Here is a 22,968-nt window from a genome sequence, read left to right as displayed (position 1 = left end):
AACACAACCATTCCAGTCTGTGTAGTCTTGAAAAAGCCTGAAACGTGAGCTCCAGTCACATTTCTCTGGTGAAATTTTTTTTTTAACCTGATCCTGACATCCGAGAATTTTGAAGCTTTTAGTTTTATTGTTAATCAGGATCTGTCTAAAAAAAAAGCATGCTTTGAATCCTGAAGTCAGAGCACCAACACCGGTCTCGCACCACAAACTCCATCGCAGAGGGAACTGGGATTATAGAACCCATGTGGGAAGTTAACAAAAGGCTAGGTAGCCTCCTGTGGGGTGAAAGAGGCAACAGGAGGCAAAAATGTTGTTACACATCAAGAGGCTTGGATTTGGAATGCACTGCCTGATAGGGTGCAGATACAGATTCAGCAGCAGCTTTCAAAAGGGAATTGGATAAACACTAAATGGAGAAATCACTGCAAGCAATATGGGGAAAGAAGAGAGGAGTGGGACTAACTCGATTGTGCTTTGAAAGAGCCAGTGCAGACTTGATGGACTGAATGGCCTCCTTCTGTGCTGTGCAATTCAATGATTCTATGAAATACTCACCATATTAGAAAAATTATGATAGTGATGGCTCGGATATTAGATGTTTTAACCAAGTGAATAATTGTGCAGGATTGTTTACTTTTAGCCTTCAAATCTTCAAGCTGGAAGGAAAACAAAGAGGATTCAGATTGTTAGAAAGTATCAGTATTATTATCTATTACTATTAGTTCAAATCAGGGATGGATGATCCAGGAAATCACATTTGAGCTTCTTCTTTTCCCCTCCCCTTGTCACCTACAGTGTTGACCCTGCATCACCTGTAGATGAGAAAAGTGGGACTCAATAATAATAAAACCCCCATTTTATTGATGCAGTGCCATGTAACATCATGATATTGGATCAATCCTCAAAGAGGAATATTGTCCACATCATATCACTCTTAGTCTGTGCTTTGATTGATAAAATGCTTTTGAGCTTGTATGAAGTTATATATTGTATCTCTTCCTTTAATCTCCTTCAGAGCTGAGTTTGTGGAGAGTAGTGGGTTGGACATAAGATTTTGTGTATTTTGAGCACAATAAATTCTTCCTTACTGGCATAAAAGTAGGAACGTTTTGGACACTATTTAAATTTGTTTAAACTGCCCTATTATATTTTCCAAGATGGTTACCCAGAACTGTTAAAAAGACTAGAGTGCAATGGCGTGATCAGTGACACAATGGCAACAGCATGATTTTTTTAATACCTAGTTTTTATAAACATGGAGCAGGGGACACATTGTAAATGAATATGACAAGAAAGATGTTGAAGCTGCTGATTTGCGGTGGCAGCAACCTTGCAACATTGTGTTCACTGTGGACACAATGGCATCAGACTGAAAAACTCTACCAGATCTTTCACTTTGAGGTTGAGATATTTCCCAGACTATACTTGATTGTCTTTGGCTTTTTAAAACGAAGATTCTATTTTTTTTGTGGCCTTATCTACTCATGCTGCCACCTTTAATGACCCATGTATCTGAGCACAAACTCCCCTCTGGAATTCCTCAGTAGTTTTCGTAATCTCCCGCCATAACTATCTTTTCATCAACACATACTGTTCTTTTGTGTGTTATTCTGGTCTTCTGCTGAAGTTATAATGGGAGACTGGGAGAACTCCACGGAATTTCAGAGCCGTATTAAATAAAAGTGATCCTAATGCAGAAACTTATGAAATCCCACTCCCTGGGCCTACTGGGAAATACTTTCAGACCTGGTGCCTCCGTCACAATCCAGAGAAGACAGTTAGGTCAGAGTTCCATCTGAACAATAACGCCACTGGGAAAGAACTCAATGGGCTGGATTTTGTACAGGAGGTGGGACTCCCAGCGCCAGACCAAAAAGGCAAAGTGAAGCCCGCCTGTGCATTTTCACGGTCCTCCGGAGCAATCCTCCAGTGTTTTTCAAGTAAAGATTCACGAGCTGGGATCCTCGTCCCTTTGAAGATAGGGATTCCGCCTCCATGAGCTGCCAGCCAATCAAAGGACTGGCAGCTCAGCAGTATCGGTAGCACCATGGGAGTGGTGGCTACTGCCGGTACTGCAGAGGCCTCGGACCCAGGTCCAGTGCTGAAACCCCAGACAGGAGGTAGGTGAGGTGGGGTCGCCATGGCCAGTCTGGAAGGATCCGACAAGTGAGGGGGGGGGGGGGTAGGAGAGTGGTTGTGAAGTCCAGGGGGCAGGTATCCCTGGGGGTAAAGTTGCTCCTGGTGGGCGTCCTCTGTGGGCCACAAATTGCTCACGGATGAGGGCCCCTCCTCAAGCCCACAGGGAGAGCGCCTCATGTTGCAAGGCATTCTCCCCACATGGCGGAGGTTCCCCCTGCCCTCTCACTGCTGGTAAGATCCCAGCGGTGGCTAGGCTATTAATTGGCCATTACTATGCCTCCTAATGGCCCCAATTTGCCTCCGGACAGGAAGGCAATCATCAGCCTATCCAGCCCCCGGAAAGATCGCTTGGCAATGGAGAGGTGGTGGGACCTCTGCCCCACCTCCCACACATCCCCCGCCACATGTCAAGATACTCTGTGCCCCACCCCCACCTCCTTCCCTGCCTCGGGGGGCTCATAAAATCCTGGCCAATGTTTCCTTCTGTGGAAGGCGAGTTACTCATGGCCACCACCCAAAATACCTGTACAGGAGTCTTAGCAATCAGCCTCATCTCATCAGCATCACAAGAACACAAAAAATAGGAGCAGGAGTAGACTGTATGACCCATTAAGCCTGCTCTGCAATTCAATACGATCATGGCTGATCTTAGCCTTGGACTCCATTTTTCCACCTGCTCGCCATATCCCTTGATTCCCTGAGAGACCAAAAGTCTGTCTATCCCAGCCTTAAATGCATTCAACAATGGAGCATTGACAACCCTTTAAAGGTTTCCCACTGTTCATTTACTGCCATACCTTTTAGTCTACTTACCCAGTTTACCTAAACCAGTTTTCCCCTCATACCTGCATAATTGGCTGGGCTTTATTTAAGTTTAGGATTCTTGTTGTGGTTGGAGTGCATCACTTTCAAACTTAACATGGAATTCAATGGTATTATGATCACTATTTCCTAGTGGTTCTTTTACTATGACATACTAATTAACCCTGCTTCATTATACAATACTACATCTACAATAGTTTTATCCCTAGTTGGTTCCACAACGTATTGCTCCAAGAAGTTGTCCCAAAAATATTCTACAAACTCATCTTCTAGACCACTGTTACCAATTTCATTGTCCCTGTCTATATGAAGATTAAAGACCCCACAATTATTACATTGTCTTTGTTACAAGCTCCAATAATTTCTTGTTTAATGCTCTATCCAATGGTATAACTACTGTTGGGGGGGTGGGGGGGGCTATAAAATACTCCCACCAGTGTTTTTTGATTCTTGCTATTCCTAATTTCCACTTAAACTGTTTCAATTTCATGATCTTCTGAGGTCAGATCCTTTCTCACTAATATCCTTATGTCATTCTTTACTATCAGGGCGCTCCCCCTCCTCCGTTGCCATTCTGTCTGTCTTTCCAAAATATTGTGTACCCTGGAATATTTATTTCCCATTCTTCACCACCTTGTAATCATGTCTCTGTAATGGTGATTAGATTAGATTATGATTAGAGATACAGCACTGAAACAGGCCCTTCGGCCCACCGAGTCTGTGCCGAACATCAACCACCCATTTATACTAATCCTACAATAATCCCATATTCCTACCAAACATCCCCACCTGTCCCTATATTTCCCTACCACCTACCTATACGAGTGACAATTTATAATGGCCAATTTACCTACCAACTTGCAAGTCTTTTGGCTTGTGGGAGGAAACCGGAGCACCCGGAGAAAACCCACGCAGACACAGGGAGAACTTGCAAACTCCACACAGGCAGTACCCGGAATCGAACCCGGGTCCCTGGAGCTAAAACATTTCCCTCTATTTGTGCCACGAGTTCATCTATCTTATTGCAAATGCTTTGTGCTTTCAGATAAAAACCTTTAATTTCATTTCATCAGCCAGTAAGTAAAAACTATGGTGAACCTGGTCCGAAAACTGGCTGAAACATCATGTGAGAGCACAGCCAAAACACTTAACACTACAACAGTGGCCTTAGTCTATTCTGCTGCAGAATACTGCTTTGCAGCCAGCACACAAAGGTCGTGGATGTATGGCTAAATGCTGCCATGAAGATGGTGTCAGGGATGTTTAAGCCCACTCCAATTAAGTACTTCCCACTACTTTCCCATATTGCCCTACATGCCATTTGCTGCAACTCCATTGTGCTTTGTGAGATGGAAAAGACATGAACAACACCACTGTTCCCATTCATGAATACTTGAAGAACTTACCAGGAAAATGCTTAAAATTGTGTTGGACATTCTAGGAAACAGCAGGTAATATTCATGCAGCTGGTATCAACCCACTATCGAGACAGATGGGATCATGGTGCGCATGCAGCATAAAAAACCAAAGCTTCATCACGAATCCAACAGCAGAGGCCCCTGGCTTCGACCTTCCTCAAAGACAGTGGACAGCATGCAAACAGATTTGCAGAGGATATGGACGATACAGCCACTTGCTCCTTAAGTGGAAGATAAGGGATGACCCAAAGGGCAATTGTGGCCAAGAGTCCCAGACCATGGAACACATCACATTAACGTGCCTTCTAAGAGCTCTGTGGGAGATATCCTGTTTCTCCAGTTGCCATCTCAATTGGCATCAATTGGATAGCCACACAAGACATCCTATCTGGCAAATGGAGTATAATGAGGGAACATGTGAAATTGCCCATTTTGGCAGGAAAAATAAAAAAGGAGCATATTATCTAAATGGTGAGAGTTGCAGAGCTCTGAGATGTAGAGGGATCTGGGTGTTCTAGTGCATGAATTGCAAAAGGTTAGCATGCAGGTTAGCAAGTGATTAGGAAAGCTAATAGAATGTTATTGTTTATTGCGAGGGTAATTTAATACAAAAGTAGGGAGGTTATGCTTCAGTTATACAGGGTATTGGTGAGATCACATCTGGAGTACTGTGTACGTATTGGTCTCCTTATTTAAGGAAGGATGTAAATGCTTTGGAAGTAGTTCAGAGAAAGTTTACTGGACTAATACCTGAAATGGGTGGGTTGTCTCATGAGGAAAGGTTGGACAGGCTCGGCATGTATCAGCTGGAGTTGAGAAGAGTAAGAGGCGACTTGATTAAAACATGTAAGATCCTGAGGGATCTTGACAGGGTGGATGTGGAAAAGATGTTTCTCTTTGTGGGAGAACCTAGAACTGGGGGTCACTATTTAAAAATAAGGGGTCGTGCATTTAAGACAGAGATGAAACCTGTCACCTGCTGCAGCCACAGCTGCAACCTCAAAGCCAGGGGAGGACAGTATTGCCAATGCCTGTGAAGATGACTGTGGGCCATGAACTTTGATGTGACTGGTTCCTTCCAGGCTGGAGCAGGTGATATTTGCAAACTAGTCCAGTTTTCTGTCCACTTGTGCATGCCAGAGAGAAGCAGGGGGAGTGAGCACATAACTTCACGAGGAATTCAGGCTTCCCCTGGTGCAGAGTGCCACTGACTGCATGCATGCTGCTTTGCAGATGCTGCATGTCAACTCTAAGATATATGGCAACCAAAAGGGATTCAACTCCCTCAACATCCATCTGGTGTACAACCATACACATGTATCACGCAGGTCAATGTCTGGTATCCTGGCAGCAGTCTTGATGCCTTCATTCTGTGGCAGTTCACTTTGCCAGCTGCATTTGAGCTACCATCACAAACCAACGGGTGGCAACTGGGCGACAAGGGCTTACCTTTGACGAAATGGCTCATGACTCTGGTGTGCAATGCAGGCACATGCCTATGCATATAATGAAACAAAAACAAAATATTATGGATGCTGGAAATGCAAAATAAAAACAGAAAGTGCTGAAAATGCTCAGTAGGTCTGGCAGCATTTGTGGAGAGGTGAGTTAATGTTTCAGATCTGTGACCTTTCATCAGAACTCGAAAAAGTTCGAAATGTAATTGGTTTGAGCTAGTGAAAGGGGAAGGTTGGGGAAAAGAACAAAAAAGGAAGATCTATGATAGGGTGGAGAGATTAAAAGACAAAAAGATTAATTGTTCAAGGCCAAAGGGAATGGTAATGGGGCAAGCAAAGAAACAAAAGATGTGTCCAGAGGAGGTATGAATGGCAGATCCAAAACAACAGTCGTCTGAAAGCAAAGAAAATTAAATGAGAGAAACAAGAGAAAAAAAGGTATTTCTTCACTTGTCTCATGACCGCTCCCTTTGGCTGTGCATTATGAATCCTTTTGTCACAGACTTGAAACGTTATTTATTTCTCTCTCCACAGATACTGTCAGACCTGCTGAGCATTTCCAGTATTTTCTGTTTTTATTATACATATAATTGTAATGTATTTTGATATTATGTTAATCATTTAATGATGTCATGATGTAAATAAACATTTGCTTGGATTGGTCATGCTTGGTGTCCATCTTCTGTGTTAGTGCCACCCAAATATATTACAGACAACGGCTAGGAGGATGAGATCAAAGTCCATAAATCCAGGCAGAAAACAGCAGCAGGGACTGCAGTGAACAAGATCAGCCAACTCCCAGTTATCTACCTGCTCAGATGGCAGAGATGTTGGCTGGATTGTGCAAAGCCTGAGCCACAACCTGTCTCCTCAGTCAAATAGGACGCTGCAAGGTCCTAATGTGCATTGCATTCAAAGTGCTAACTTGGGTAAGAGAATATTTTCACCACCGACTAGACTGGTAGACTGGTTTTGGGTATCACCGTTATGGACAGCCTCAGTAAAGCGTTTACACATATTACAGAAAATGGTGATGAGAATGGGATCAAAGTCTGTGAATATAAGCAGCAAACAGCAGCAGGGACTGAAGTGAACAAGATCAGCCAACTCCCGGTGACCTACCTGCTTGGATGGATTTTGGCTGGATTGTGTGAAGCCTAAGCCTCAAACTATCCCCTCAGTTGAATGGGATGCTCAGGATCCTAATGTGCATTGGATTCAAAGTGTTCATTTGGGAAAGTGAATATTTTCAACAACTGACTGGTTTTAGGTATCACTGCTACAGACAGCCACAGTAGTGTTTACTGTGTTACTGTGAATTCGGAAATGAGACAATCTGGCTGTGCCCATGGGATATATCGGAAAGCTGGGAACATATGAGAGAGCTCGAGAACCATTTATACATTGAAAGAATGGACATGTTTTTCAGAGATAACATTTTCGAATGGGAAGGTGAAAGTGAAGTGGTCAAGCCTCAGAGTAAGGCAATTCCTGAGTGCAAGAAAGTAGCTTTGCTAACAGGAATTAACCCAGAAGTGTATGGCATGCCAACAAGCATTTGTGCTCCCAACATGACAAAAAATATGCCATTCAGATCATCAAGTTGGAGGAACATTTCAGTCCTAAGCCACTATGAATAGTGGAAAGGTGGAACCAAATATGGAACCAGAATCTAAGAAGTAGAGAAATAGTTGGTGAGTACATTGTGGCACTGAATTTTTTTTTAAACTACATTGCAACTTTGGCACATTCTTAGTCCATGCATTGTGAGACAGATTTGTACAAGGAACGCAGAAAGTTAGCATGCAGGTACAGCAAGCAATTAGGAAGGAAAATGCCATGTTGACCTTTATTGCAAGGGGATTGGAGTACAAGAATAGAGAAGTTTTGCTACAGTTGGTGAGACCACATCTGAAGAACTGTGCAGTTTTGGTCTCACATTTAAGAAAGGATATCCATGCATTACAGGTAGTGCAGCAAAGGTTCACTAAATTGGTCCCTGGGATGAGGGGGTCATCCTATGATGAGATGCTGAGTAGATTTGGCCTATACTCTCTGGGGTTTAGAAGAATGCGCGGTGTTCGCATTGAAACATACAAGATTCTGAAGGGGTTGGATAGGGCAGACACTGAGACATTGTTGCCGCTGGTCAGGGAACCTAAAACATGGGGGCACAGTCTCAGGATAAGGGGGCTGTTATAGATGTATATATTGCTATACTATCTGCAAAGTGTTCGGAACTAATTAGCTAGGAACTAGTTGTTATGGTTAAGTGTTCCAGTGGGGGGCCTCATTCATGGCTGCAGTGGGGAGTCATGTTATATGTAACACAAGAATCAGGTTCTACAGCACAAAGCATGGTGCTGTAATAAACCAGACTGACTCCAGCCTTTTCTAAGATTAAGGTGTGATTCTTTCCAACATCTGGGAACCAGAAACAACATAAAGAGGAAACATGGTGGCAGCGAGTGCCTGTGAGTAAACCTACAACATTTTTAAAAGCATCAGATTGAGAAAAGTGAGCCAAATTACTGCCAGAGAGCGACAGACAGAAAAACAGTGACTCATACAAAAACTCTAAAAAAAAAAATCAAAATGTCAGCCAGGACAGGAATGAATGCACTGCTACAGCCCATCATGAATTGGGGAGTTGATGATGTCGTAGAGGTATTTGAGAAGTTGAAACAAAAGTTCAATATGGCATTTAATAGTTTCCTAAAAGGCAGTAGTGAAGAGGAAAGGGTCAGCTATATCCTTCCGTGGGCCGGAGATAATGGATTAAATTTATTTAACAGCTGGGACCTAAGCGAAGAGGGCAGCAGAAACCCAAACAAAATTTTTGAAAGATTCAGCACCCATCTCCAGTAAAAATCAAATCATCGGATTTACCGATATGAATTTCAAGGTCTCAGACAGGAACTTGGTGAGCCCATTGACAACTTTGCAGCAAGATTGAAAAATGCAGCCAAAAAATGTAAATTTAAAGAATTTGCTGACCAGTGCGAGTTCAACACCATCGCCTCATCACCACACTACCCACGGGGACACGGATTTATAGAAAGACATGTCCAGACAGTTAAAAAGAACGCTTGTGAAATGCTGAGAGGTGAAGGAAGACCCAAACCTAGCTCCACTCTGATCCACACCTCTCAAGGCTGACATGAAATCACCTGCAGAGCTTTTAAATGGAAGAAAATAAGACAACTCTGCCAAGCAAAATACATCCTTCAAGTGACCAGGAGGAAGTGAGACAACAACTCAGTGAAGTACAGGTAAGAGGAGAGCAACACTTCAACAAATATGCTGAAACCCAAGCTTTTGAAAGGACAGACTGTACATGTACAGGATCCAATCGTGAAAACCTGGAGCCGAGCAAAAGTTGTCAGTGAAGCTGAGATTCCAAGGTCATACATCATTGAGACTGAAACTGGTAACCAAATGAGAAGGAACAGAATCCATATTCGACCTACACCTCTGCCGGAACAACAGAAAAGACCATCAACAACACCAGAAACATCACTATCCAGCGAGACAATATTAACAACATCACCAGCAAGTGACACAACATCATCTGTATAGCGTACCAACTCACCACTAAGAGCAACAAATGCCAAATCTACAAGATGGAGGCACATCTTACTACCTTAGCGATACCATGAGTAATATTAAAAAGAATACATGCTATAAAAGACTCTAAAAAGGGGTTCAGATTATTTCCACAAGTCAGATGATAACCTTCTTTATATTGACAGTTATGTTGATATAGGGGCATTATGTTTTAAAGAAAGAGGTATGTTATATATGTATATATTGTTATACTATCTGTAAAGTGTTAGGAACTAATTAGCTAGGAACTAGTTGTTATGTGTAAATGTTCCAGTGGGGGGTCTCATTCGCGGCTGCACTGGGGAGTCATGTTATATATAACACAAGAATCAGGTTCTACAGTACAAAGCATGGTGCTGTAATAAACCAGACTGGCTCCAACCTTTTCCAAGATTAAAGTGTGATTCTTTCCAACATCTGGGAACTAGAAACAACATAAAGATGAAACAGGGGCAATCATTTAGGGCTGAGATGAGGAGAAATTACTTCACTTAAAGGGTTGTGAATCTTTGGAATTTTCTACCCCAGAGGGTTGTGGATGTTGCATTGTTGAATACATTTAAGACTGGGATAAATAGAGTTTTGGTCTCTCAGGGAATCAAGGGATATGGCAAGTGGGCAGGAAAGTGGAGTTGAAGCCTAATATTAGCCATGATTGTACTGAATGGCGGTGTAGGCTCGAGTAGCCATATGATCAACTCCTGCTGCTACATCCTGTATTCTTTCTCTTGTATGGATTGGTAGACAAAAGTTTCGAAACACACAAAATTGTACATTTAAGTTAGCATGTAAGATTGCTTTATCTATAGAGATTGCATCAAAGAATGCTCAGTAATTTCGTCCTAGGTCAGTGACCAGTACAGCTTCTGTCCACTGCCAAGCCAAAAGTGGTGTTCTGATGAAAAGTCACTGACCTGAAACGATAACTCTGCTTCTCTCGCGACAGATGCTGCCTGACCTGCTGAGTATTTCCAGCACTTTCTGTTTTATACTAAAGTGGAGAGACCTAGTCAGAGAGTGCTAGAGATAACATAACATAAGAACTAGGAGCAGGAGTAGGCAATTCAGCCCCTTGAGCCTGCTCCGCCATTCAATACGATCATGGCTGATCTCAGCTCGGCCTCAACTCCATTTTCCTGCCTGTCCTCCATAACCCTTCAACCCATTACTAATTAAAAATCTGTTTATCTCCTCAAATTTACTCAATGTCCTGGCATCCACCGCACTCTGGGGTAGCGAATTCCACAGACTCACAACCATTTGAGAGAAGTAATTTCTCCTCATTTCTGTTTTAAATCCACTACCCCTTATCCTATAAGTATGACCTCTCATTCCAGATTGCCCCACAAGAGTAAACATCCTCTCTACGTCTACTTTGTCAATCCCCTTAATCATCTTATATACCTCAATTAGATTTCCTCTCATTCTTCCATACTCTAGAAAGTAAAGGCCTAAACTGCTCAATCTCTCTTCAGAAGACAAACCCTTCATCTCTGGAATCAATCTAGTGAACCTCCTCTGAACTGCCTCAAATGCAACTACATCCTTCCTCAAATAACAGGACCAAAACTGTATGCAGTACTCCAGGTGCGGTCTCACGAATGCCTTGTACAGTTGCAGCAACACTTCGCTACTTTTATACTGTATTCCTTTAGCAATAAATGCCAAAATTCCATTTACCTTCCTTATTACCTGCTGTACCTACATACTAGTTTTCTGCAATTCATGCACGAGGACACCCAGATCCCTCTGCACTGAAGCACTCTGAAGTTTCTCTCCATTTAGATAATAATTTGTCTTTCTATTCTTCCGACCAAAATGGATAGCCTCACACTTATCCATGTTAAACTCCATCTGCCAAATTTTGGCCCATTCACCTAACCTATCCAAATCCATTTGTTAATTTCTTATTTCTTTATTGCATCTTACTATCCCACCATCTGCAAATTTGGCTATCGTACCTTCTATCCCTGCATCCAAGTCATTAATATAGATTTTAAATAGTTGGGGCCCCGAGGACCGAACCCTGTGACACCCCACTAGTTACATCTTGCCAACCAGAAAAAGACCCATTTATCCTGACTCTCTGTTTTCTGTTGGTTAGCCAATCCTCTATCCAAGCTAATAAATTGCCCCTAACCCCATGTGATCTTACCTTGTGTATTAACCATCTGTGCGACACCTTATCAAATGCCTTCTGGAAGTCCAGATATACTATATCTACAGGATCCCCATTATCCACTTTGCTTGTTACAGCTTCGAAGAACTCTAGCAAATTAGTCAAACACAATTTACCCTTCATAAAACCATGCAGAGTCTGATGGATTGCGTTTTGACTTTCTAAATGTCCTGTTAATACTTCCTTAATAATGGAGTCTAACAATTTCCCAATGACAGATGTTAAACTACCTGGTCTATAGTTTCCTCCTTTCTGCCTCCCTCCCTTTTTGAACAAGGGTGTTATATTAGCTTTTTCCCAATCCACTGGAACCTTTTCCGCATCCAGGGAATTTTGGAATATTATAACCAATGGATCCACTATCTCCACTGCCACTTCCTTTAAGACCCTGGTATGTAGACCATCAGGCCCTGGGGACTTATCTGCCTTCAATCCCAATAGTTTGCTCAGTACCTTTTCCCTAGTGATGATGATTGTTCTAAGTTCCTCCCTTTCTATAACCTCGGCATTACCTGATACTATTAGGATGGTACTAGTGTCCTCCACCTTGAAAACTGAGGCAAAATACTGATTTAGTGTCTCCGCCATTTCTGTGTTCCCTTCTATTAACTCCCCTGTCTCATCCTCCAAGGGACCAACATTCACTTTAGCTACTCTCTTCCCTTTTATATACTTATGGAAGCTTTTGCTATCCGTTTTTATATTTAGCGCTAGTTTTCTTTCATAATTTACCTTTGCTCTTTTTATTACTTTTTTAGTAACCCTTTGTTGATCTTTAAAAGTTTCCCAATCTTCCTGCCAGCCACTGGCCTTTGCAATATGGCATACCTTAGTTTTTGTCTTTACATTATCCTTAACTTCCTTGCTTAGCCATGGATGTCTCCCCCCCCCCCGCACCCCACTTAGAATCTTTCTTCCTCTCTGGAATATATTTTAGTTGGGAGGGATTGAATATCTCATTAAACATCTGCCACTGCTCATCAAATGTCCTACCTTTCAGTCTTCCTGCCCAGTCCACTAGGGCCAAATCTGTCCTCACGCCTACGTAATTATCTTTGTTTAACTCAGAACATTAGTGTGGGACTCCAGTTTCTCACCCTCAAACTGAATTTGAAATTCTAGCATGTTATGATCACTCATCCCTAGGGGATCCTTAACTATGAGATCATTATGAGAACTATGAGATAGCTGTTTAGTGTCTTCTTTATCACTGTAAGGCCAATCATATGGCACAAGCATGTCAGTACAGAAAATACCAAGTGCTTTAATTGCCAAAAGAAAGGCCATATTGTAACTGCTTGACGAGTGAAGGCCAAAGCAGGAAAGGGAGCTCATTCCAGCTGTAATGATAAACAGGAATATCACACGGGTGGAGTTAACAATCCTGAAATGAATACAGAGTGTCTAAGTGATGAGGAGCTCGGGCTGGACAGAATTTATGGCCCTAACAATCACTCAGATGTCAGAGACTTTTGTACAAAGGTGTTCGTAAATCAGCATTACATCAACATGTGCATCAATATGGCTGCAGATTGCTCCATTGTGAGTAGAGATATGTACGAAAGCAAATTCAGTGCCATATCTCTAATTGACAGCACAGTTCATTTGAAAATTGACTTTGGTGAGCTCATAGAAATGTGCAGACAAATGGAGTGCAATGTCCAGTATAAGGGCAAGTCCCTAAAGTTACAAAGAACAAGAACAAAGAAAATTACAGCACAGGAACAGGCCCTCCGGCCCTCCAAGCCTGTGCCGATCCAGATCCTCTATCTAAACCTGTTACCTATTTTCTAAGGGTCTGTATCTCTTTGCTTCCTGCCCATTCATGTATCTGTCTAGATACATCTTAAAAGACGCTATCGTGCCCGCGTCTACCACCGCCGCTGGCAATGCGTTCTAGGCACCCACCACCCTCTGCGTAAAGAACTTTCCACGCATATCCCCCCAAAACTTTTCCCCTCTCACTTTGAACTCGTGACCCCCAGTAATTGAATCCCCCACTCTGGGAAAAAGCTTCTTGCTATCCACCCTGTCTATACCTCTCATGGTTTTGTACACCTCAATCAGGTCCCCCCTCAACCTCCATCTTTCTAATGAAAATAATCCTAATCTATTCAACCTCTCTTCATAGCTAGCGCCCTCCATACCAGGCAACATCCTGGTGAACCCCCTCTGCACCCTCTCCAAAGCATCTACATCCTTTTGGTATTGTGGCGACCAGAACTGCACGCAGTATTCCAAATGTGGCCGAACCAAAGTCCTTTACAACTGTAACATGACCTGTCAACTCTTGTACTCAATACCCCGTCCGATGAAGGAAAGCATGCCGTATGCCTTCTTGACCACTCTACTGACCTGCGTTGCCACCTTCAGGGAACAATGGACCTGAACACCCAAATCTCTCTGTACATCAATTTTCCCCAGGATTTTTCCATTTATTGAATAGTTCACTCTTGAATTGGATCTTCCAAAATGCATCACCTCGCATTTGCCTGGATTGAACTCCATCTGCCATTTCTCTGCCCAACTCTCCAATCCATCTCGATTCTGCTGTATTCTCTGACAGTCCCCTTCACTATCTGCTACTCCACCAATCTTAGTGTCGTCTGCAAACTTGCTAATCAGACCACCTATACTTTCCACCAAATCATTTATGTATATCACAAACAATGGTCCCAGCACGGATCCCTGTGAAACAACACTGGTCACACGTCTCCATTTTGAGAAACTCCCTTCCACTGCTACTCTCTGTCTCCTGTTGCCCAGCCAGTTCTTTATCCATCTAGCTAGTACACCCTGGACCCCATGCGACTTCACTTTCTCCATCAACCTACCATGGGGAACCTTATCAAACGCCTTACTGAAGTCCATGTATATGACATCTACAGCCCTTCCCTCATCAATCAACTTTGTCACTTCCTCAAAGAATTCTATTAAGTTGGTAAGACATGATCTTCCCTGCACAAAACCATGTTGCCTATCACTGATAAGCCCATTTTCTTCCAAATGGGAATAGATCCTATCCCTCAGTATCTTCTCCAGCAGCTTCCCTACCACTGACGTCAGGCTCACCGGTCTATAATTACCTGGATTATCCCTGCTACCCTTCTTAAGCAAGGGGACAACATTAGCAATTCTCCAGTCCTCCAGGACCTCACCCGTGTTTAAGGATGTTGCAAAGATATCTGTTAAGGCCCCAGCTATTTCCTCTCTCGCTTCCCTCAGTAACCTGGGATAGATCCCATCCGGACCTGGGGACTTGTCCACCTTAATGCCAACACTTCCTACCTCCTTATGCCGACTTGATCCAGAGTAATCAAACATCTATCCCTAACCTCAACATCCGTCATGTCCCTCTCCTCGGTGAATACCGATGCATTTTCTCTGACTCCACGCATAATTTTCCTCCTTTGTCCTTGAGTGGGCCAATCCTTTCTCTAGTTACCCTCTTGCTCCTTATATATGAATAAAAGGCTTTGGGATTTTCCTTAATCCTGTTTGCTAAAGATATTTCATGACCCCTTTTAGCCCTCTTAATTCCTTGTTTCAGATTGGTCCTACATTCCCGATATTCTTCCAAAGCTTCGTCTTTCTTCAGCCGCCTAGACCTTATGTATGCTTCCTTTTTCCTCTTAGCTAGTTTCACAATTTCACCTGTCATCCACGGTTCCCTAATCTTGCCATTTCTATCCCTCATTTTCACAGGAACATGTCTCTCCTGCACGCTAATCAACCTCTCTTTAAAAGCCTCCCACATATCAAATGTGGATTTACCTTCAAACAGCTGCTCCCAATCTACATTCCCCAGCTCCTGCCGAATTTTGGTATAGTTGGCCTTCCCCCAATTTAGCACTCTTCCTTTAGGACCACTCTCGTCTTTGTCCATGAGTATTCTAAAACTTACGGAATTGTGATCACTATTCCCAAAGTAGTCCCCTACTGAAACTTCAACCAGCTGGCTGGGCTCATTCCCCAACACCAGGTCCAGTATGGCCCCTTCCTGAGTTCGACTATTTACATACTGCTCTAGAAAGCCCTCCTGGATGCTCCTTACAAATTCTGCTCCATCTCGACCTCTAACACTAAATGAATCCCAGTCAATGTTGGGAAAATTAAAATCTCCTATCACCACCACCCTGTTGCTCCTACATCTTTCCATAATCTGTTTCCATATTTGTACCTCTATCTCACGCTCGCTGTTGGGAGGCCTGTAGTACAGCCCCAACATTGTTACCGCACCCTTCCTATTTCTGAGTTCTGCCCATATTGCCTCACTGCTCGAGTCCTCCATAGTGCCCTCCTTCAATACAGCTGTGATATCCTCTTTGACCAGTAATGCAACTCCTCCACCCCTTTTACCTCCCTCTCTATCCCGCCTGAAGCATCGATATCCTGGGATATTTAGTTGCCAATCGTGCCCTTCCCTCAACCAAGTCTCAGTAATAGCAATAACATCATACTCCCAGGTACTAATCCAAGCCCCGAGTTCATCTGCCTTACCTACTACACTTCTTGCATTAAAACAAATGCACCTCAGACCACCAGTCCCTTTGCGTTCATCATCTGCTCCCTGCCTACTCTTCCCCTTAGTCACGCTGACTTCATTATCTAGTTCCTTACAGGCTTTAGTTACTACCTCCTTACTGTCCACTGACCTCCTCATTTGGTTCCCATCCCCCTGCCACATTAGTTTAAACCCTCCCCAACAGCGTTAGCAAAAGCACCCCCAAGGACATTGGTTCCAGTCCGGCCCAGGTGTAGACCGTCCAGGTGTAGACCTACTTTTGTAATGAGCTATGTCAATAAATTAATGTTGATGGGAAAAGAATGGTTTTGCAAGCTGAAGTTAGTTTTCCAAGAAGCTTGATCAGCTATTGAATAGTTACAGCAATATTTTTGAGGATAGCTATGAATGAAAAATCGGTATGAAAATAGACCCCAATTCAGGCCTGATGCAAAACCAATATATTGTCAGGTTAGGCCAGTTCCTTCGACTCCCAAAATCCAGGCTGAAGGGGAGCTAAAGAAACTAGACTGAAATGGTGAGCACGTGAAAACTGATCACAGTGATTAAGCAATCCCAGTTGTCGTGTTGCCCAAGTCAAGCAAAACCGTGAGACATTGTGGGGACTACAAAGTCAAAATTTACCAAGCAGTCGATGATAAGCAGTATCCACTCCCAACCTCTCAAGATCTGTATGCGGAGTTAGCGGGATCCAAGTTATTCATGGAATTAGATTTGTCCCATGCTTATGCACAGCTCAATGCGGATCGAGAGAGTCAGCATTATCTCACAATAAACACACCACATGGTGTTCTTCTCCTCCACGATGCTGCCCGATAGTCTGAATGTTCTCCAAAAATCTTCCAAGCTACAAAGGATAAGATTTTGCAAGGAATGCTGCGTTGCTTGTGCAATTAGGATGATGTGTTGAAGATTCTCTGCGCCTGTTGCAGTTGCAATCAAGTGTTGGATAAAGTATTAAAAAAGCTCAATGATTACAATGTGAAGTTGAAAAGAAGCAAGTGTGCAATGTGAGGTAGTGTACCTTAGCTTGAAATTCAATGAAAAAGGACTCCAGCCAGTCAAAGTGAAGATAAAGGCTATAGTCAATGCCCCAAAGTCCAACAATGTGTCTGAGCTCAGATCTTTTCTAGGCATGGTCCAATACTACTCGAGATTTCTGCCTGAGCTTACAATGGTGTTAGCTCTGTTCAATGAGTTGTCATGTCATGTATGATGGTCAAGAGAAGCTCATTGCATTTGTGTCACGTATCCTGACTAACAGTGAACACAACGATGCGCAGCTGTAATAGGAGCGCTTGGAATCATCTTCGGAATCAAAATGTTGGGCAGAAACTTCACGCTAGTAACAGATCATAAATCTCGAATAGCTATTCTGGGACCAAAGTCTACAATACTGATGATGGCAGAATCAAGATTGCAATAGTGGGCTGTACTTCTCTCACAGTACGACTACAACAGTGAATATCGCTAATTGAAAGAGAATGCTATTCGTGACGTACTGTCACATTTACCGCATAAGGACTCAGAAGTAGGCTGTGAAGGTGCAATTTTCACAATAGCAGTCATAGATGATGACTTTCTAATCATTGGAACTGAAATTGCAGCTGAAACTCAGAATGACTCAGGCTGGAGTTTTACATTGGCCACGCCAGGATTTCTCACTCCCTGGGCCCTTAATTGGCCTTGGGCAGGACTTCCACTTCCTTGAGGCAGAAAGACCTGCCTAATGGAGCTGCCGGCCAATCAGTGGGCCAGCAGCTCTTGCCCCAGCTGTGCCTCCGGAAGCAGTGGCCACTGCTGGACTGTACCCGGCCATCGCTAGCAAACAGGGATGATGGCCCCTGAATGGTAATAAGTTTTTGGGGCCTCGCCAGGAACATTGACCGGGCACCGGCGAGGCAAGGGGGGATGGGTGGCAGGCAGAGTGTTGTGCGGTGGGCGCAGTTGGGGCTTCAGGGGTGGCCCTCTGTGGGGCACAGGGTGCCCATTCAGAGGGCCACCCCCAGCTCGCAAGAAGGCCGCCAGGTTTTACCTGCTGGTGTTCTTGGTGCCTTTGTCGTCTGGTCGCCACAGGTAAAATACTGTCTCCTGAATCATCCCCGAGTTAAAATTGGGGCTTCAGCAATAGCGTCCATCGGGTTGGATTTTATACCGCCTGTGGTGGTCCCGATACCGGGCCAAAAAACGAGGGGAAACCCGCCACAGCTGTTTTGGGGATCCTACCCCTCACTGCATTCAACGGCACTCAAGCAGTTAACAGACCAGTGCAGGGGGCCCCATCCCTTTAAGGCCAGGAATCCCGCCCCCAAGAGCTGCCGGACAATCAGTGGGCCGTCCGTTTAGCCATCCTAACACAGTATCCAAGTAGGAGGGCCATCCGACCACCATGCTTTTACTGTATGGTCTCCCCGAGTGGCGAGTGCCCCCCCACTGCTGGTTAAATGCCAGCAGTGGCGGGATGAGGCCATTAACTTGCCACTCAAGGGCCTCAATTGGCTGCCATCCTCGACTTTCCCCACCCGAATTCATCGGGGAGAGTTGGAAAGGGGACAGGCACTCTTGCCCCCATTTCCTGATTCTACAGCCCCCTCCATCTCCTAGCCCCCCCGTGGGGGTGGGGGGGAAATTAAATTCTGCCCACTGTTCTCCCCTAGCTTCCGTCAGACAGAAACTATTAGATTTTAGTGATTTAAAAAAAAATAAGTTTAAGCAATTCCTTTAGTGCTATTTCAATTTGAATATCCAGCTGTGAAAATAGAGGCAAATCTAGTAACTTTGCCATTCTCTTGTTCTCACCAAGACTTTGCCTCCATCGTGTGCAGCCTTACCTTCACTATTCTCATACTACTATAGAACAATGCTACTTTTTATTGGTGAAAACTGTTCTGCCTAATCACGGAATGGGGAATTTATTAAATATTAGATACAATGTCCAGATATAGGCAGCATCTCAAATAATCCAATCAGACTTCTCCAATCTAGTGATTTTTATTGCAGTCTTGCAGAAGTGGCACTTGTGGGTTCATGAAGTACAACAGGCACAAAAGCTGGAAATGTCTATTTTTTCACTGTCACAAATAAAGTCACTTTACATGATGTATATTTCACTAATATAATGGATATTGAGCAAAAAGCCATATGAAAATTGCAAGAATTGAAGTGAGAGGAAAGCTCAGTGTAAACAAAGAACCTATTCATTATCTGGGGGTACTCTAATATCATACACACCTTTCTGAACTGATAGAACAGTGTAAATGTGACCTCATCCCTAAATTCCTGTAAATTAAGAAAAAGCTCCCCACTGACTCAATGATTTTCCACTGAGCAGCTAAGACATACAGATTAAGACCATCAGTTTAACTTTGGTGGTGGGGAAACTTCCAGACAGAATAATTTGAGACATAATTAATAGTCACATGGACAAATGTGGGTTAATTAAGGAAAGCCAGCCCAAATCTGTTAAGGGAAAATCATGTTTAACTAACTTGCTGGAGTTTTTTGAAGAGGTAACAGAGAGCGTTGATGAGGGCTTTCCTGTTGATGTGGTTGAGATGGATTTCCAAAAGGCATTTGATGGTGTGCCACACAACAGACCTGTGAACAAAGTTATAGCTCATGGAACAAAAGGAACAGGAGCAACGTGGATACGGAATTGGCTGAGTGACAGGAAACAGAGTAGCGGTTAATGGATGTTTTTCGGGCTAGAGGAAGGTTTATTAATGACCTAGACCATGGTGTACAGGGCACAATTTCAAAGTTTCTAGATGATACACAACGTGGAAGCATTGTGAACTGTGAGGATTGGGTAGAACTTCAAAAGAACATTGACACGTTGGTGGAATGGGTGGACAGGTGACAGATGAAGTTCAATGTGGAGAAATGTGAAGTGATTCATTTTGGCAGTGTTACAGCCACGCGGTGAGGAGTATAGATGGTTCCTACTGTCTAAATCCCACCTGACTGCAGCAAGTGGTTTTTGTTATTAGGGTCTAACCCCTTTGTGTTTTAGTTGTCAAATAAATAGACAGCAACAGGTTTTCTTGCAGGCTTGAAACATAAGATTAATCATTTATTGAGCAAAATGTCTTAGTCCGAAATTGTTGCAATTGCATCCACTCAAGCATTCACTTGCATATACACACAAACACACAAGAGATAGATAGAGAGGAAAAGGGTGAGTTAAGTGAGTTGGTTTCAGGGGTCATGGTAAATCTGTTGAATTCTCTCAGAAGTCAAGTTCTCATTGCTTGCAGGCCTGGGAAGTTTGTAGATTTCCCTCTTGGTTGAAAGTTCAGTTGAAGACAGTGTATCACTTCTAATTCACTGCTGCATAAGTAAATATGTGGAATTTTACAGCAAGGCACTTCCACTCTGGCTTTCTGGATTTCTCCCAACCCCTTAGCTGGAAACAAGCTTCTTGGTGAGCCTTCTTTCTGGGTATCTCCCTCTCTCTCTTCAGGGAGCTAACTTTAAGGCTAAAAATGGTTTCACACTTTTACCTCTGTTGGGAGATGTGGATCTCCCTCCCTGTGGTGACAAACTGTGACCTAGGATGTGGCTACTTCACACTTTCTTTGCTTCAGAATAAACCATTCATTCAATTCAAAAGTGTGTCTTGATGGGTTCAGGATGAGAATAATCTGGTTATGATGTTTAAATGTGTTACAGGGAGAAGGCAGGGTAATGGCAATAGGTGAATTGCTCATTCGGAGAGTCATGCGGACACGATGGGCCGAATGGCCTCCCTCTGCACTGTAACAATTCTGTAATTCTGAGCCTGAGGACTGTGCTGAATTTGAAAAGAATGAGAAATGGTTCAATGAGTCAAATGCAGCATGTACTGTGGTAATGAGCCATATAAACCATGTCTGATCTCTCATTTATGCAGTTAGTGGCATTACTGTTGTCCTTAGAATCCCAGGGAAGCAAAATCAAATCAATCAGGATTCTCCTCCCTAATTGCTGTGTGGTGAATCCTGCCAGAAAGGGAAAGTACATTTGCTTTTGGATGAAGATGGAGTTGGGCTTGACTTTGAAATTCTTGATGGCCAAATTACCTGATAGCACTCACTATCTGGACTCATATGTGAAAAAGAATAGTCATTTGGACAAGGTTGGTGACTGGCACCTGTGGGATTATAGAATAACAAAGAGTCAACACCTTCAGAAGAGAAGAGGGAGAAGAAAATTGGTCATGAAAGAGCAGGCCTGTATTAAAAGGACTAAACAACCACAGAGGAAACAAGTGCAAATTGTGTGCCAGTACCTCAAGATCATTGAAGATCGCCTCTGGTGGAGTGACACCATTTCTCTTTGCAATGTGTCGGAGTATTGCTTCAGCCTCCTGTACCCTTCCCTTTAACAGCAGCCAGCGTGGAGACTCGGGAATAAACCTGGGAGTAAAAGTATTTTATTTTCAATGAAGAGTACTAAAGTCACACAAAATAATTGAGCAGTTAATATGGATGTTAAAATACTCTTTAATGGCCGATATTAACATACAACTTTGTTCAAATCAAGGAATGGACTCAGAAAAGCAAATGGCAGAGGATGGTATGAAAGATGAGGTTCAATATAGAATTTGACAGGCTGAATAAACTGCTTGGATCATGAGTGGCACAGTGGTGCAGTGGTTAGCACCGCAGCCTCACAGCTCCAGCGACCTGGGTTCAGTTCTGGGTACTGCCTGTGCGGAGTTTGCAAGTTCTCCCTGTGACCGTGTGGGTTTCTGCTGGGTGCTCCAGTTTCTTCCCACAGCCAAAGACTTGCAGGTTGATAGATAAATTGGCTGTTATAAATTGCCCCTAGTGTAGGTAGGTGGTAGAAGAATGGTGGGGATATGGGATTAATGTAGGATTAGTGTAAATGCCATCAGGTGGCAGGACTATATCTCCAACACAGAAGTCCTTGAAGCGGCCAACACCCCCAGCTTATACACACTACTGAGTCAGCGGCGCTTGAGATGGCTTGGCCATGTGAGCCGCATGGAAGATGGCAGGATCCCCAAAGACACATTGTACAGCGAGCTCGCCACTGGTATCAGACCCACCGGCCGTCCATGTCTCCGTTATAAAGACGTCTGCAAACGCGACATGAAATCGTGTGACATTGATCACAAGTCGTGGGAGTCAGTTGCCAGCATTCGCCAGAGCTGGCGGGCAGCCATAAAGACAGGGCTAAATTGAGGCGAGTCGAAGAGACTTAGTAGTTGGCAGGAAAAAAGACAGAGGCGCAAGGGGAGAGCCAACTGTGCAACAGCCCCAACAAACAAATTTCTCTGCAGCACCTGTGGAAGAGCCTGTCACTCCAGAATTGGCCTTTATAGCCACTCCAGGCGCTGCTTCACAAACCACTGACCACCTCCAGGCGCGTATCCATTGTCTCTCGAGATAAGGAGGCCCAAAAGAAGTGTAAATGGGTGGTTGTTGGTCGGCACAGACTCGGTGGGCCGAAGGGCCTGTTTCAGTGCTGTATCTATGAATGAAATAAATGAGTGTCATTGGCAAAGGTTTGCCAATCTTGGACAGTGTCTCACCCTGATATGATATATAATGCAGGGAGCACTAAAGAGAAAGAAGAAACTGTTGTCGATTTTTGTGATCATCATCAAGCTCTATTAAGCATCGCATGGAATGGAATATCGAATAGGAAGGATTACCCGTCTCTTACACAACACACTAGATTTTCATTCCATTAACTTGGATGGAAGAAAAATCAGGTGGGTTCTGTAACCAAAATGCAATCTTCCCTGACAGATTTTCCTTTCTGCACCCTGCTATTAGCAGTGTAATAACCCAGGTGGTAATGATGAAAATCTAT

General features: G+C 43.6%; 1 protein-coding gene across 1 annotated transcript in view; it reads right to left on the bottom strand.

Annotated features, from left to right (window-relative positions):
- LOC137375969 (organic cation/carnitine transporter 2-like) overlaps positions 1 to 22,968 on the bottom strand; it is a 128,950-nt gene that overhangs the window by 64,155 nt on the left and 41,827 nt on the right. Inside the window, exons 5-6 of the mRNA XM_068043781.1 lie at positions 21,416 to 21,542; positions 556 to 656 (exon numbers count right to left, since the gene is read on the bottom strand). Of these exons, the coding sequence (XP_067899882.1) occupies positions 556 to 656; positions 21,416 to 21,542 (228 nt within the window). The remainder of the gene's footprint in view (positions 1 to 555; positions 657 to 21,415; positions 21,543 to 22,968) is intronic.

Source organism: Heterodontus francisci, chromosome 12 (assembly GCF_036365525.1).
Source record: "Heterodontus francisci isolate sHetFra1 chromosome 12, sHetFra1.hap1, whole genome shotgun sequence".
NCBI classification, from domain to species: Eukaryota; Metazoa; Chordata; class Chondrichthyes; order Heterodontiformes; family Heterodontidae; genus Heterodontus; species Heterodontus francisci.
This window is presented reverse-complemented; position numbering and strand designations above follow the sequence as displayed.